The sequence below is a fragment of the Neoarius graeffei genome, chromosome 12 (assembly GCF_027579695.1).
Source record: "Neoarius graeffei isolate fNeoGra1 chromosome 12, fNeoGra1.pri, whole genome shotgun sequence".
NCBI classification, from domain to species: domain Eukaryota; kingdom Metazoa; phylum Chordata; class Actinopteri; order Siluriformes; family Ariidae; genus Neoarius; species Neoarius graeffei.
In genome coordinates this window covers 3,924,068-3,940,305 of record NC_083580.1, presented here as the reverse complement: position 1 = coordinate 3,940,305, position 16,238 = coordinate 3,924,068, and the positions used below count along the sequence as shown (strand labels likewise).

The 16,238-nt window shown below is 43.1% G+C and overlaps 1 protein-coding gene across 1 annotated transcript in view; it reads left to right on the top strand.

Annotated features, from left to right (window-relative positions):
* The first annotated feature begins 8,085 nt into the window (after positions 1-8,085).
* The window catches only part of aff1 (AF4/FMR2 family, member 1), an 84,075-nt gene continuing 75,922 nt past the window's right edge, over positions 8,086-16,238 (top strand). Inside the window, 1 exon segment of the mRNA XM_060935370.1 lies at positions 8,086-8,415. Coding sequence (XP_060791353.1) covers positions 8,399-8,415 — 17 coding nt within the window. The 5' untranslated portion in view covers positions 8,086-8,398.

Below are 16,238 nucleotides of genomic sequence, written 5' to 3'. Positions count from 1 at the left end.
GTGTAACAAATCCAAGTGGTGATCACTTGAGAGTTCTGCCTCTGTCTTTACCCAAGTGTCCAAAATATATGGCCTCAAGGCTGATGATACAATCATAAGATTGATCATTGACTTTTGACCCAAGGTGCTCTGGTCCTATGGACACTTATAGGCAACCCTGCTTTTGATTGTTTGGTGTGTTAGATCTGGGAGGACATTCCACCCATTTACACCTCTCCAACATTCCTAACATGAGTCCTTCAGGAGCATTATGGAGTCAGGAGGAGGAGGAGGTACCTTCTCGAGCCTACTCCATTGTCTCCAAGAAGGCTGAATGTTGGTGTGTTAGATCTGGGAGGACATTCCACCCATTTACACTTCTCCAACATACCTAACATGAATCCTTTGGAAGCATTATGGAGTCAGGAGGAACCTTCTTGAACCTGCTCCGTTGTCTCCAAATATTGGAGCTGCATATTCTGAACTGTTCTTTGGTGCACGAATAGAACCAGTTAGAGGTTTCCTTCATGAAACCTATAATCTCATGGAAGCAATTCTCTTGTCCATTGGGAAAAAAAGTCCAACTACTCCCAGACCCTCAGTTTAGGATTGGTGAGTATAACCCCATATCCTCCTGAAGTCTATTTCCTGTGGGAAAGGCAACCCCTGATGAAGACGTTTGCTACCAGAGCCCTGACTACACATGTGTGCATGTAAGGCTGACTATATCTAACACACTAGGCTCTAATGTTTCCCACCAGAAAAGTCACATTCCACATTCCCAAAGCATGGACGTTAGAAAGATCTAGGTCCATCTAAGACTGCCAACAGTACGCCTACAACTATAAGGACTCAACGGAGCAGGATTTATGGTGCTGTGGTTTGTGGTTTGAACCATTAATTGGTAATCAGTTCCTTTCTTGGCTATGAAGACATACCCAGTACAGTATTCTGCATGAAGTCCAATCTTCACCCTTTATTCACTCCAATGCCATTGGAGTGTTGGGGAAGGCTAATCTGTGTTGATCTGTTGCTGTGGGTCTCACACACACACACACACACACACACACACACTCAATCTGCCTGTATATCCTTGGGCTGGCTCCAGGCCTGGAAGAGTTGGGATTTGAGACTCTAAGCTGCATGGGGGACATGAATAATGATGAGGTTTATAGGATCCAAATGGAGTGTACGTGCACACACACACACACACACAAAATCTGGTTGACAGTCTGTTGTTAGTCCTAATCAGTAGCATCATTAAAAGCACAATGTGATCAAGAATAAAAATTTTCATTTTACTCCTTGACCCAAATGTAACCAATGACATATCTGGTGACCGAGGTTTTGCACTGGAGTAAAGGAACCTCAATCATCACATGCTCACTTCACAACACATTTACTGATCCAAGAGCAGTGCTTTTACTCGTGCTTTAGCTGACAAAACAGAAAGGTGTCTCCCGTGTCGCAATAACAGGGGGTCAAAATTTGAAATGCGATAGCTACCTCTGTGTCAGGAAGACATATGATTGGCCTTGTCTCCTACCAAATGAAAATAAGTGTCACTTAGTGTACATAGTTGGTGCACATCTTACTTATTTATATGCATATGACTAAAACAGAGATAGGCTACTACAGATGTCAAACACAGGTCCTAGTGTACCACAGTAGCATTTGTCTTGCTTTAACATGTAATTAAAGCTAGATAGCCTTTTGATTTCATAAAATCGGTGAAATTTAGTTCTGTCTGAAATGTGGTGATTGTGATATCTGTTTATTTCTGTAATATCTCACAAAATATCAGGCCATTCTGTGGCTGGGAAGTTATTTAATTTGAGGGGATTAAAGCAAATAATGTGCATGAAATCGCTCGCTTCGTGCAGTCAAGCAGACAGAGGAAGTCTGTGTGCGCATGCGCAGGTTTACCTTCTTCTTCTTCTTTTGGGTTTTACGGCAGCTGGCATCCACAGTGTCGCATTACTGCCATCTACAGGTTTCCCTTTGAGCGTGCGCTGACAGTTTCGTCATTCTGTCACTAAACGAACAGCTGATCACACCGAGGTGCTCGCTGAGTGCCGATATTTATTAGTTTGGTCCTGCGTTTCCTTTCCTTCGTATAGAACATAACGTCTTTTCTTCTCGCTTTCTTTCCGTAACTGTAGTCGCTTTTTCACGTTTCATTCGCACACTCGCGTCCTCTATTTTTCTCTCCTGTTTCAAATTTGTATCCCACAATGCCTTGTGTGAACAGGGAAAGCCCACCACGTGATGTAGATGCATGACGTAGTATCTTGAATTGGGTCATGGTGAAGCAGGAAAAAATAGCGGAGAATTTAGGGTCACGTGGAGATAAATTCATTAATTGTTCTATTAGAAAAAAACGAATTAAATTGGAAGTCTGTGATTCGAATTCAGTAGATTTCAGTCCACTAAACAAAAATAATTGAGTGTCGAGGAAAATTCTTTTTATGACCTATGCTTGAAAAATCTGGAAGACAGTCTACCTTTAAACTCATGAATCGGTAGTTATTGTGCTGACGTTTGTTAAATCAGAGAAAACAATCACAGCGTTACTGTATCTCTGTAGGCGAGGAGTTTAGTGCATGTTTAATGTGTGTGATATGAATTAATTCGCAAGGACCCCAGTGAGTGTGTGTTTCTGGGACATGGTGGAATGTCCATGCGAGGCGCATGTTGACTTGGAGTGCGTGCACCTATTCCCTCTTATGTATCAGCCTGTCCATGGACTTTGCCTCCCTCAGAGCTGTGCTCTTATCTGTCCCAGGCCTTTGTCAACACAGCACAATTGAATTGTAGCTAAGGATAATATGAAACACAGCTGGTTTTCAAAATGGTGCTTGCTCTACCATGGTTTCATCCTCATTCCGTGATGATTTTGGACATATTATCTGTCTCTAGTGTATTTTGCTAGTAGTTAATGGTGTGGCACTTGAAACCGGTAAATAAAATCAGACAATATTCAAATACATGACTCTAATCGACACGTTATCACTTACCTTTACAACCTGACCTTTATTTGTATTCCTTTATTTCTATTTTTCCATCATATTTTGTTTTTAAGGGTCTAGCTGAAAACAGGTCACAGCTCTGGAACTCTTTTATCAGCATGTGAAAGATGGATTCTGGGAGACTTGCATATGCCCTTGAGTCCAGCTGATATTAACTGGTTTCCTGGACGGATTCACAAAATGCAAAGAGTGCTCCTGGAGTTCAGTCATGCTCACATGGATCTTTTCAAGCATTAATAGAATTAATTTACCTATGATGACCTTTTTTAATGTATACACTCCTTGGACACTTTAACAGGAACTTGTTGATTCTAAGATCCTTGTTCTTGGCTGCAGGAGTGGAACCCAATGTGCTCTTCTGCTGTTGCTTTTCTGCTCACCGCGGTTGTAAAGAGTGATTATATGAGTTACTATATCCTTCCTGACAAAAAAGCTCGAACCAATCTGGTCATTTTATCAACTCTGACCTCTCTTATCAACAAGGCGTTTGTTTCCACCCACAGAACTGTCGCTCACTCACTCAGACCCCGTCCACACGTAGCCGGGTATCTGCTAAATCGAAGATATTTTTCTACGTTTTGGCCTGTCATCCACATGAAAACACATCAAAAACGAATATTTAAAAAAACTCCGGGCAAAGTGAAGATTTTTGAAAACTCCGTGTATGCCTTTTCGTGTAAACAGAGATAACCGGAGTTTTGCGTTTTAGAACGTCACAATCTGCGCCAAAAAAATGACAACAAATCTGCCCTGACGTCAAACGTGCGACCTTTGTTTACTGCAGAAGCCAGATTAAGCATGGACAAAGAGTAATGGATCGGAGTAGTGCCTTGAAAGCGTTAATTATTGTGCAGGTGCTATTTACATGTTTAATTTTAGAAGCCCAACTACTGACAAGATTCCCAATCAACGTTTTCTTGCGTCTTTTGAAGTTTATACTCCAAAATTGCGTTTAGAAGCAATTCTGTCTCCGAGTCTGTCCAGACGAACGAGCTTGGCGCCATGTTTTATGTTTAGGCGGAAGTGACGCCAACAGAGGGCTATTCTGATGTGATTAGGGGGTAGGATTTGGGGAAATAATGTCATCTACAGGTTTGGAATGCTTATGAATGTGATTGAAAACGCAGATGTTCGGTTATGTGTGGAAAGGATTTTTTTCGAAGACGAGGTGGTGTGGATAAAACATTTTTATAAACGGAGGGAGGGGGGGAAAATGTTCGGTTTTAAAAATACCCGGCTACGTGTGTACATGGCCTCAGTGTTTTTTGTTTTTCGCACCATTCTGTGTCAGACTGTTGTGTGTGAAAACCCCAGGAGATCAGCAGTTTCTGAAATACTCAAACCAAACACCTGGCTCAAACCAACACCCATGCAACAGTGAAAGTCACAGATAATATTTCATTTTATTAATATGCAAAAAGTGTCTTTTAATTAAGTTACGCAGATGTTAAATCTGCTAGCTGGAAACAATACAAACGTCTCAAGAAAGTTACCGGCTGCTAACAAGTCCAAATTGTTTGTCAGAAGCTTCTTTTGACTAGCGATTAGCCAAAGATGTAACATCAATCATGGATGTAGCTAGTTAAGTTACTTTCCTCATATTGCTTGTAAAGTAGCCATCTAGCCTGATGTAACTGCATTTGGATGTGTGAGACGGCGTCGTGAGAGATGAATATATAAATTTTTATGTGAACTAAGGCAAGATTACTTGGAGCAGCAGATAGAGTTGCAGCCTCCCAGTCCAGGGTACCACTCCTGCATTATACCCAGGGTCTCTACGACAAGTTCTACATCCACTATGACTCTCGTCTCGCAAGCCAACATGTGGTACATTTTATCAGACCTTTTACAGTAGCCAAGAACTGGCTCCTTTAAAGCTAGGCTGGGCAACATTCGAGAAACCAGCGAAAGTAAGCCAGATTTTGAAAGAATCCAACTGAAAAATCCCACCCTCTCCCTTCAGGCCATCCTCCAAACACACATGAACGCGCACCGCCTGACTACTTCTGGAGGACAAGTCCATGAGAGAGAGAAAGAGCTTTGGAGAGAGGAGCGTAGCACAACATTATCATATCCATCCACCTCATGTCTCATTCACATGTAAAAAAAAAAAAACACCTAACATTATCATAATGAACGTAAACAACAAAGACGGCTATTGTTAACACTCATGATTGTTGACTTGGACTGAATAAAATGATTGGATGGGATTTTTACAGCCCTGTGACTGCCACAGATGATGGATTATTTTAATGGACAGAGCATTCGATTTATTCATTGCTGTCAGGATGGAAAGAGAATTTCAAGAAATATAACAAAAATGCTTCGAAAATAATTTACCTACTCTAGGTTTAACAGGAAGAGGCAGTTTGTTTGACCAAGTACAAAAATGCAAATAGCCAATCAGATTGCGGAGTTCGATATACTGAAGATTGTGGCCAGAAAAGTGTACAGAAGATATCTCATGGGTAAAATATTCCATCTGAGGCTAAGACTACTGTTATCTCGACCTGGATAAAATGCTTCCTTGGTGCAAAACTTCATTATTATTAATTAACAAGCAAACAAACGCACTCACTTTTATTAAAATATACAAAACGTCTTCTTGCCTGTGCCCTATTCTAAGTCTAATCTTTTTTCTCCGATATCAATATAATGATTATATTTTAAAGCTAGACGGCCTTTTGATTTCATAAAATTGGTGAAATTTAGTTCCGTCTGAAATGTTGTTATTGTGATATCTGTTTATTTCTGTAATATCTCACAAAATATCAGGCCATTCTGTGGCTGGGAAGTTATTTAATTTGAGGGGATTAAAGCAAATAATGTGCATGAAATCGCTCGCTTGGTGCAGTCAAGCAGGCAGAGGAAGTCCGTGTGTGTGCGCATGTGCAGGTTTACCTTCTTCTTCTTCTTTTGGGTTTTACGGCAGCTGGCATCCACAGTGTTGCATTACTGCCATCTACAGGTTTTGACTGTGCACTGACAGTTCCATCATTCTGTCGCTAAACGAACAGCTGATCACACCGAGGTGCTCGCTGAGTAGTCGCTCTTTCACGTTTCATTTGCACGCTCACATCCTTCATTTTTCTCTCCTGTTTCAAATTTGTATCCCACAGTGCCTTGCGCGAACGGGGAAAGCCTACCACCATGTGATGCATGATGTAGTATCTTGAATTGGTGAAGCAGGAACAAAATAGCGGAGAATTTAGAGCCACGTGGAGATAAATTCATTAATTGTTCTATTTAAAAAGCCTAATAAAGTCTGTGATTCGAATTCAGTAGCTTTTGGCCCACTAAACAAAAATAATTGGGTGTTGGGGAAAATTCTTTTTATGACCTCCACTTGAAAAATCTGAAAGGCGGTCTAGCTTTAAAGTGCCATTCCACCATTGGATGTATTCTTTGGCATAAAATACAATATATTTTATGACAACATGACTAGACAGAGAAATCTTTTAGCTTCAAAATGATATATCAAACATAATTTTTTGACAACGACAAGTATATTAATTTTGCGACCAAAGTCACCTACCCTTTTAATTTCCGCGCGGTAGTGAAACGTGATGTCATCGGCAGGTTCCCCTTCTTGTGTACCACGTCACGTGTGACGTGGCACAGATTATCAGCAATGGCGGATAGAACGCGATTTCCACTTGTCGATTGCTGTGCCGATATTCACCATCGACCGTCTCCTTTGGGCATCACTTGCTATTTTCCTTCGCTTCTTTTCCGAAGCTGACAATCGCGTTCTATCCGCCATTGCTGATAATCTGTGCCACGTCACACGTGACGTGGTACACAAGAAGGGGAACCTGCTGATGACATCACGCGCGGAAATTAAAAGGGTAGGTGACTTTGGTCGCAAAATTAATATACTTGTCGTTGTCAAAAAAATTATGTTTGATATATCATTTTGAAGCTAAAAGATTTCTCTGTCTAGTCATCTCATCTCATTATCTCTAGCCGCTTTATCCTTCTACAGGGTCGCAGGCAAGCTGGAGCCTATCCCAGCTGACTACGGGCGAAAGGCGGAGTACACCCTGGACAAGTCGCCAGGTCATCACAGGGCTGACACATAGACACAGACAACCATTCACACTCACGGTCAATTTAGAGTCACCAGTTAACCTAACCTGCATGTCTTTGGACTGTGGGGGAAACCGGAGCACCCGGAGGAAACCCACGCGGAGAACATGCAACCTCCGCACAGAAAGGCCCTCGCCGGCCCCAGGGCTCGAACCCAGGACCTTCTTGCTGTGAGGCAACAGCGCTAACCACTACACCACCGTGCCGCCCCCCTGTCTAGTCATGTTGTCATAAAATATATTGTATTTTATGCCAAAAAAATACATCCAATGGTGGAATGGCACTTTAAGGATTACATTTACACTCATAGTAAAGCTGTACTCATAAACTACCATGTTACCCATTCAAAAGACCATTTGTGTTTCCAGCTCTCCAGAACCATCTCCAAGAACAAACCATAATAGGCAAAGCCCCAACCCCAGCCCCCTTATGCACGGTAGTATCCATGTTGATTATATCCGAAAATAAATGATGAACTTCCATAAATAATGCCAGCATGTACTTAAATGCATGTTATTGCCATATAATTGCAATATTAAGTCATTTTCATCCCACGGCTCTATACCACAGGCATGTCAATAAAAACAAAACAAAACTATTATTATAATGGAGTCCTAAATACTCTTTAAATATTCAATATAATAACTGAACATTAAGTATTTATGTCGGGAAAAATGTTTTCAATAGGAGTTTTCTAGCTCACGCGCACACACAATACACGCACGCTCACGCACGCACACACGCACGCTCACGCACATACGCACGCGCCCCTCCGTGTAATATTTTGGCACGCGCTTTCAGAATAACATGCCCATAATAGGATCCAAACGACCGTACCATTTCTGACGGGTGGCAGGGGTGAACATCTGGAGCTTTCCGACATGACACGCCACTAAAACAGGAGATTGAACCTTTACAAAAAGTCAAACTGTAGTTTTTAAGAGCGTATGACTCGTGATAAGTGTTTAGTGAGGGTGTGTTTGCGGTATAAATCGCATTTAGCTCCGTCGATACGATCCTGGACACCGTCCTCACTCCCCTCCCGGAAGCGCGGATGACTTGGATGGTTTCGCCCAGTGAGTCCAAGGGATCAGGCTGCTAGCCGTTGTGCTACAATAAGTTGTGAACTATGGACGATCAATCCCACTTTGGGCTTTTATAATTGAATAAATCTGTCGCTTGCGGTTGATTACGAGGCGATGTGAGGAGACGGATTTGTGTGGAGAAGTGCCAAGGAGCTCCATGGCAAGCAGCAACTTCAAATTTGATCATTTCATAATCTTTTTCTTGGCTTGGCACTAATGGCTGCTCAGTCTAGGTGAGTACTTTTAAACCCATTAACCAGATTTATAATTAATCCAGCTGTTACACAGAGGTGACATCCTGTCCCAGGTGAAGTTGGCTGCAAATGATTTTCGACAAGCCACCTGAAAAAAGGGATTCATCCTCACAAAATGGTGTTGAGGCTAAAATCCAACAAGACAGGCAAATCCAGGAGTGCATGCATAGTGATGGGAAAACAGCTGGATTCAGAGAAATCGTGTTTATTTTTAAATCTGTTTTTTTTCCCCCTTCTAAATGGAAAAAGATCTAACTGGTAATACCCTACTGGTCATTTCTTAGATTTGGTCTTTTGGTCTGCTTTTTTTTTTTAATAAACTGCCCTCTTTAAATTTGTTGTCTCTGGACCTTCATAGTAAACATCCATATTTATTTATATTTTGTAACGGTAAACCTAATCACCAATATTTGTTGTCATTCTTAATAAAAATAATTTATTATTTTTATTATTATTATTATCCAACCAGTCAGTCATGCATTATTTTGAGTTGAGTCATGTTTCCAAACTGAGATCAAATAAAAGAAGACGACTTTTATTTGTCACATGCACACTTCAAGCACACTGAGATTCATCCTCTGCATTTAACCCATCTGAAGCAGTGAACGCACACTAGAGCACCCGGGGAGCGGTCAGGGGTTCGGTACCTCGCTCAAGGGCACTTCAGCCCAAGGCCGCCCCACGTCAACCTAACTGCATGTCTTTTGAACTGTGGGAGAAACCGGAGCACCCGGAGGAAACCCATGCAAACTCCGCACAGAAGGGCCTCCATTGGCTGCTGGGCTCAAACCCAGAACTTTCTTGCTGTGAGGCGATAGTGCTAACCACTACACCGCTGTGCCGCCCCAAAAATGCCATAATGTCAGGAGAAAATGAGTTAATTAGGTCAGGTGACAATTTTCAGGAATTAAACAACTATTATGGTGTTGGAATTCCCATTTCGCTCTGGTTGGTTGGTTGGAAAAGCGATGAAGATGCACTTTTCAGAAAGCTGTCATTGATCAGCCAACAGTCAGTCTGTCAAATCAGATTTGAAGCACCAATTAATCAAACAAGTTTAACGCACCAGCTCTGAACATGGTGGTGGTGCTGTTTGGTACGCTCGAACGAGGAAATCTGACAAACAGTCAGGCTTGTAGTACTCGCGTCCAGGACTCTAGTTCGACTCGTGCCCTAATTTTAAGGACTTGTGACTTGACTTGGAATTGAGCACTGATGACTCGTGCGTTAACTGCATTCAGACTCGTAAAATAGAGACGAGGACTTGGATTTTTTTTTGTCTTTTTATTTTTTTGTAGCATGTTGCGCGTGTGCATGAGAGAGAGTCTTGGGTGCGCTCCAGACAGCGCATACGCCAAGCGGGCTCTCGTAAACGGTTTTACATAAAGGCAGCAACAGACACCGTCAAATGGTGCAGTTGGAGTCTTGTTCTTGGACTCCGATTAATAATGGACTCGACTCGAAATTTTCTTTAATGACTTGGACTTGAACACTGGGGACTCGAGACTGGGCTCAGACTCGGATTCAAGGTTCAGTGACTCGACTACAACACTGCAAACAATATCACAAATTCGTTTCCAACATCGCTGTTGAGTTCTCAGATCCGATCAATCTGATGGTGTGGAGTTTTTTTTATTTTCTATAAAATGAACGTGTACACGATTAAGAAAACAAGCACGTTATTAAAATCAGCACGTCTTATCATGTTTTATGCTTTACATAACTTCCAGGTGTGACATGTCCCATAATAAACATCACATGATTTGTCAAATCAGGGCACCTAGTTCTTATTTTTAGAGCACAATCAAAGCATCCCTATTTAACGAGGCAGGTTTGCTTTAACGACTGTTTAATTCCTGGACTTTCCATAAACAAATCATTTTATTGGACTGCTTGTATTGTCTCTGTAGTTTAAAAAAAAAAAATTATTATTATTTTTTTAATATGGCATATAAGGTCATCCTCTTTTAAAATGCAAATGTTTTAAACAAATCCAGTGACGGTGCGAGTGTGAGCCGTCATACGGGACTGGGTTATCATCACACCAAGAATTTATCTTCAGCTTTCCTTCCTAAACCCGAGATCGGAATCGAAAGCAGTCTGATCTCGATTGAAACGTTTGGATTTTTCCTACTCGGAAAATCAGGAAGGTGTCCTCGGCGCGTGATGTTATGTCGGCATGGCGGCTCGGAGCAGCATCATCATCTGTAAACAAAGCGGATTCTTTACAGTCAAATGAGTGATTAGTGTACCGTATATACACAGATGCTCACTTTAGAGCAGTCAGTATACAGACACGTTCGCTTGTTATTCCAAGTTTAAATTTCCCACTTTTGAGTGAATGAACGCAGAATTAGGCCTCGGTTCACTTCTAATATAAAGAAGTGATGCAGCGGCGTTTTAGTCCTTTGGCTTGGCCAGGTTTCTCAGCTTGTCTTTGAAAGATTTTAAGCTTAAAACCACCGTCAAGATCATCGCACTTGTAGATCGTTTCCTAGAACACGAACTATCCGAGCCGAGGCTTTGCAGGAACTCACCACATCGGTGTTGGACAGCTGTAGGACTTTGAGTCCGGTGTTTGTCTCCTGGTTTCTCATTAACATGGCGACAAACGTCTCTGGAAAACAGCCAGAAATTTTTTTTTTTAAATCTTATTAAGCATAATTGCAGCTGCACTAGAAATAAGTCAGCAGGTTTTCCGTTGCAGTATTTCTGTTAAATAAATAAATAAATAAATAAATAATTTTTTTTTTTGTTAAACACAATTGCGAATGGTCTCCGTTAGTTGGTTTTCTCCTCGCATGATGCTCATTCCAGCGGTGGAATGGTGATCAATCTTGAGCACTTGATAAGTATTGACTGAGACGGTGATTTCGATTGCATGTCATGTGACTTGCAAAAAAAAGGTTTCCTTTTCACTTTTATGCGAAACAACACGTCTGGAAAAAACACCTCATGTGAGCGTAAAAACCTTTCATGATATTTCATTTACAATTTAACGTAAACCCTCCTTCCGTTGTCCCCGTGTGATATCAAAGCAACACGGCTGCTAACTTCTCACAAGAATAACGTAAAGACTAGACTGCATTTCCGCAGAGAAAATGCAAAGTGTGCTTGCTGAGCTGTAGTAGAACAGCTAGTATGCTAACGTGTTAACAATTAACATGTTAACTGTTAGCATGCTAACATTAATGGGTAACATGCTAACCATTAACATGTTAACATGCTAACGGCTAGCAGGCTAACGGTTAGCATGCTAGCATGTTAACGGTTAGCATGCTAGCATGTTAACGGTTAGCATGCTAGCACGTTAACGGTTAGCATGCTAGCACGTTAACGGTTAGCATGCTAGCACGTTAACGGTTAGCATGCTAGCACGTTAACGGTTAGCATGCTAGCACGTTAACGGTTAGCATGCTAGCACGTTAACGGTTAGCATGCTAGCACGTTAACGGTTAGCATGCTAGCACGTTAACGTTTAGCATGCTAGCACGTTAACGTTTAGCATGCTAGCACGTTAACGGTTAGCATGCTAGCACGTTAACGGTTAGCATGCTAGCACGTTAACGGTTAGCATGCTAGCACGTTAACGGTTAGCATGCTAGCACGTTAACGGTTAGCATGCTAGCACGTTAACGGTTAGCATGCTAGCACGTTAACGGTTAGCATGCTAGCACGTTAACGGTTAGCATGCTAGCACGTTAACGGTTAGCATGCTAGCACGTTAACGGTTAGCATGCTAGCACGTTAACGGTTAGCATGCTAGCACGTTAACGTTTAGCATGCTAGCACGTTAACGGTTAGCATGCTAGCACGTTAACGGTTAGCAGACTGAGGTTAATATGTTAATGGCTGGCATGCTAATATTTTAATGGCTAACATGGTAACAGTTATGTTAACAGTTAGCATGCTAACACTCTAAGGTTAACATGTAACATGCTAATGAGTAACATGTTAACTGTCATCAGCCTCAGCATTTTAGCATGCTCTGTTAACAGCTATCATGCTAATATGCTAACGGCTAACATCTTGCAACAAACTAAAGCCAGGATCAGTGAACCAGGTCATCACAGATCTTTTGGTATAAACATAACTTTAATGTGTGTTTCAAAATCAGGTCATTCTCTTAAAAACTAAAAACAAACGTGTTTATAGTGAATTTACAGGAGGTTTAATAAAGTAAAATAATCCTGTAGAAGGAGCAGCTGGTGAACTTGGCCCTCGTCCATCGTTCTGCAGTGCTGTTGGGCAACACGGAAAACACACAGCCGCCGGTTTATCGCACATCGCAGATAAAGGGCAAAGAGAACGGGTTTGTTTTGCTTTTGTTTATTTTTTATTTATTTTATTTTCAGGTTATCCGAGAGCACATTTCAGTAACGGGCTCTGAGCCGAGCTCCCTGTCGGCTCACGATCGGCTCGAGCGTCTCTCCGTGTCGTTTCTCCTGCGCTGAGTTCAGGAGGAATTTATTTCTGTTCAGCCAAAGCGTCCCTTTTTCTCTCCTTTCACTCTGGAGCCGCTGTGACTGCAGTGAGAGAACATGATGAGGCAGGTTTCACTGGAGCGCCGTGAGCCGAGCAGGACCTCGGTGGTGATGGAAATAATAAAACTAAAGGGAGGGGAAAAATCCGGAATATAATTTGATTAATATTCTGTAAGTGTGAGGAAGAAAATTGATTCTTGGAATATTACAAGAACGATTTGTTTTTGTTTTTACTGATTGATTCACGTATTGTTCTCTTTTGCGTCTCTGCTGAATCCTGGCTTCTGATTGGTCAGAATGTGTTGACGCGTTTTCAGTAACGGCGCGGATGTGTACGGACGATGAAGTCTCTTGTAAGGAGATGCTTATATAAACGCAAAATTGGAATTTTATCGATTGTGATTCAAAGATCACACACACCCTCACCGGCCATTTTATTGGGAACACCCCTACATCCACCGGTTTTATTTTCTGCAGGTCTCTAATTAGCCGATCGCTCGACAGCAGCACGATGCGTCAAATCACGCAGATACAAATCAGGAACTTCAGTTGATGTTCACAGTGTTCAAACATCAGAACGGGAAACATTGTGATCTCGCAGTGAAGTGTGACCTTCTTTCTGTCACTGCGGTATGGGTGTTGGTTTGAGCCAGATGAGTATTTTTGGTTTGAGTATTTCGGAACCTGCTGATCTTCTCCTGGGGTTTTCACACACAACAGTCTCGAGAGTTTATACGGAATGGTGAGAAAAAACAAAAATAACATTTTTTGAGTGAATGAGCGACAGTTCTGTGGGTGGAAACAAACGCCTTGTTGATAAGAGAGGGTCAGAGGAAAACGGACAGATTGGTTTGAGCTTTTTTTCTGCCAGGAAGGAACTCCTATAATCACTCTTTACAACTGGGGCAAGCAGAAAAGCATCTCAGCATGCAACAGAAGAACACATTGGATTCCAGTCCTGCAGCCAAGAAACCGGGAGCTTAGAATCAAGAACATGTTCCTATTAAAATGGCCAGTGAGTGTATTTAACAAGAAAACTTTTGACCGTGTACCTCGATCCATCTTTCACGCTGTTGTCATTCGCCGTGAATTTTACCTCATATCGAAATAAACGGATACGCTTTTGTGTTGATGCGAGTTTACATTAAATTTCGAACTAAACGAAAACCCTCTCAAATATCGCAAAAACGTTTTTAAGCTTGCATGAGGTGGTTTTTCAGACAATACAATATTCTGCAGAAAATTAAAATGGAAACATTTTTCGCAAGTCACATGACACGCAGTCGAAAGCATGTAGCCACACAGCTGCATATGTCTTTGTAGGAATATAGCTTTTGTTTCCAATAATAAAAGTTTATTGCTGAACCAAAATAGCTGTATATTTATTTAAACAGGGACTCGGGACTCGGAATTGTGGATTTAGTTGTAATTTGGACCCGAGTTTGGGTTCCCAGCTTTATGTAAATGTAATGTTAATGGAGTTGGTAAGATCCAGTGTGGGTGTTTTGTAGGTGTCTTTAAAGGAACAGTCCACCGTACTTCCATAATGAAATATGCTCTTATCTGAATTGAGACGAGCTGCTCCGTACCTCTCCGAGCTTTGCGTGACCTCCCAGTCAGTCAGACGCAGTCAGACGCGCTGTCACTCCTGTTAGCAATGTAGCTAGGCTCAGTATGGCCAATGGTATTTTTTGGGGCTGTAGTTAGATGCGACCAAACTCTTCCGCGTTTTTCCTGTTTACATAGGTTTATATGACCAGTGATATGAAACAAGTTCAGTTACACAAATTGAAACGTAGCGATTTTCTATGCTATGGAAAGTTTGCACTATAATGACAGGCGTACTAACACCTTCTGCGCGCTTCGGCAGCGCATTGATACGGAGCTCAGATATCAATGCGCTGCCGAAGCGCGCAGAAGGTGTTAGTACGCCTGTCATTATAGTGCGCACTTTCCATAGCATAGAAAATCGCTACGTTTCAATTTGTGTAACTGAACTTGTTTCATATCACTGGTCATATAAACCTATGTAAACAGGAAAAACGCGGAAGAGTTTGGTCGCATCTAACTACAGCCCCAAAAAATACCATTGGCCATACTGAGCCTAGCTACATTGCTAACAGGAGTGACAGCGCGTCTGACTGCGTCTGACTGACTGGGAGGTCGCGCAAAGCTCGGAGAGGTACGGAGCAGCTCGTCTCAATTCAGATAAGAGCATATTTCATTATGGAAGTACGGTGGACTGTTCCTTTAAGACAGAGGGGTTTACGATTACGTTGATGAGGTCATGTGGTGAACTTGTGTTTTTTTTGTGTAGGAGTTTTGAATTTAATGGGATTTTTTTTTTTTGAAGATGGAAAGCATTGGTGTTACAAGTTTTAGTTGAACGCAGCACACGTTTGTCTGTTTATCTCTAGTTTTTCGCTAAATAAATACTTTTTTGTAATATTTATAAACATTGTTGAACTTCTAGATTTTCATCTTCTAGAACTGCTGTTGTCCCAGACAGACAGAGAGGAGAGGGGTAAGGGAGACACGGACAGACGGGGGTGGGTGGGAGAGAGACGGACAGACGGGGGTGGGTGGGAGAGAGACGGACAGACGGGGGTGGGAGAGGGAGACGGACAGACGGGGGGGGGTGGGAGAGACACGGACAGACGGGGGGTGGGTGGGAGAGACACGGACAGACGGGGGGTGGGTGGGAGAGACACGGACAGACGGGGGGTGGGTGGGAGAGACACGGACAGACGGGGGGTGGGTGGGAGAGACACGGACAGACGGGGGGTGGGTGGGAGAGACACGGACAGACGGGGGGTGGGTGGGAGAGACACGGACAGACGGGGGGTGGGTGGGAGAGACACGGACAGACGGGGGGTGGGTGGGAGAGACACGGACAGACGGGGGGTGGGTGGGAGAGACACGGACAGACGGGGGGTGGGTGGGAGAGACACGGACAGACGGGGGGTGGGTGGGAGAGACACGGACAGACGGGGGGTGGGTGGGAGAGACACGGACAGACGGGGGGTGGGTGGGAGAGACACGGACAGACGGGGGGTGGGTGGGAGAGACACGGACAGACGGGGGGTGGGTGGGAGAGACACGGACAGACGGGGGGTGGGTGGGAGAGACACGGACAGACGGGGGGTGGGTGGGAGAGACACGGACAGACGGGGGGTGGGTGGGAGAGACACGGACAGACGGGGGGTGGGTGGGAGAGACACGGACAGACGGGGGGTGGGTGGGAGAGACACGGACAGACGGGGGGTGGGTGGGAGAGACACGGACAGACGGGGGGGGTGGGAGAGACACGGACAGACG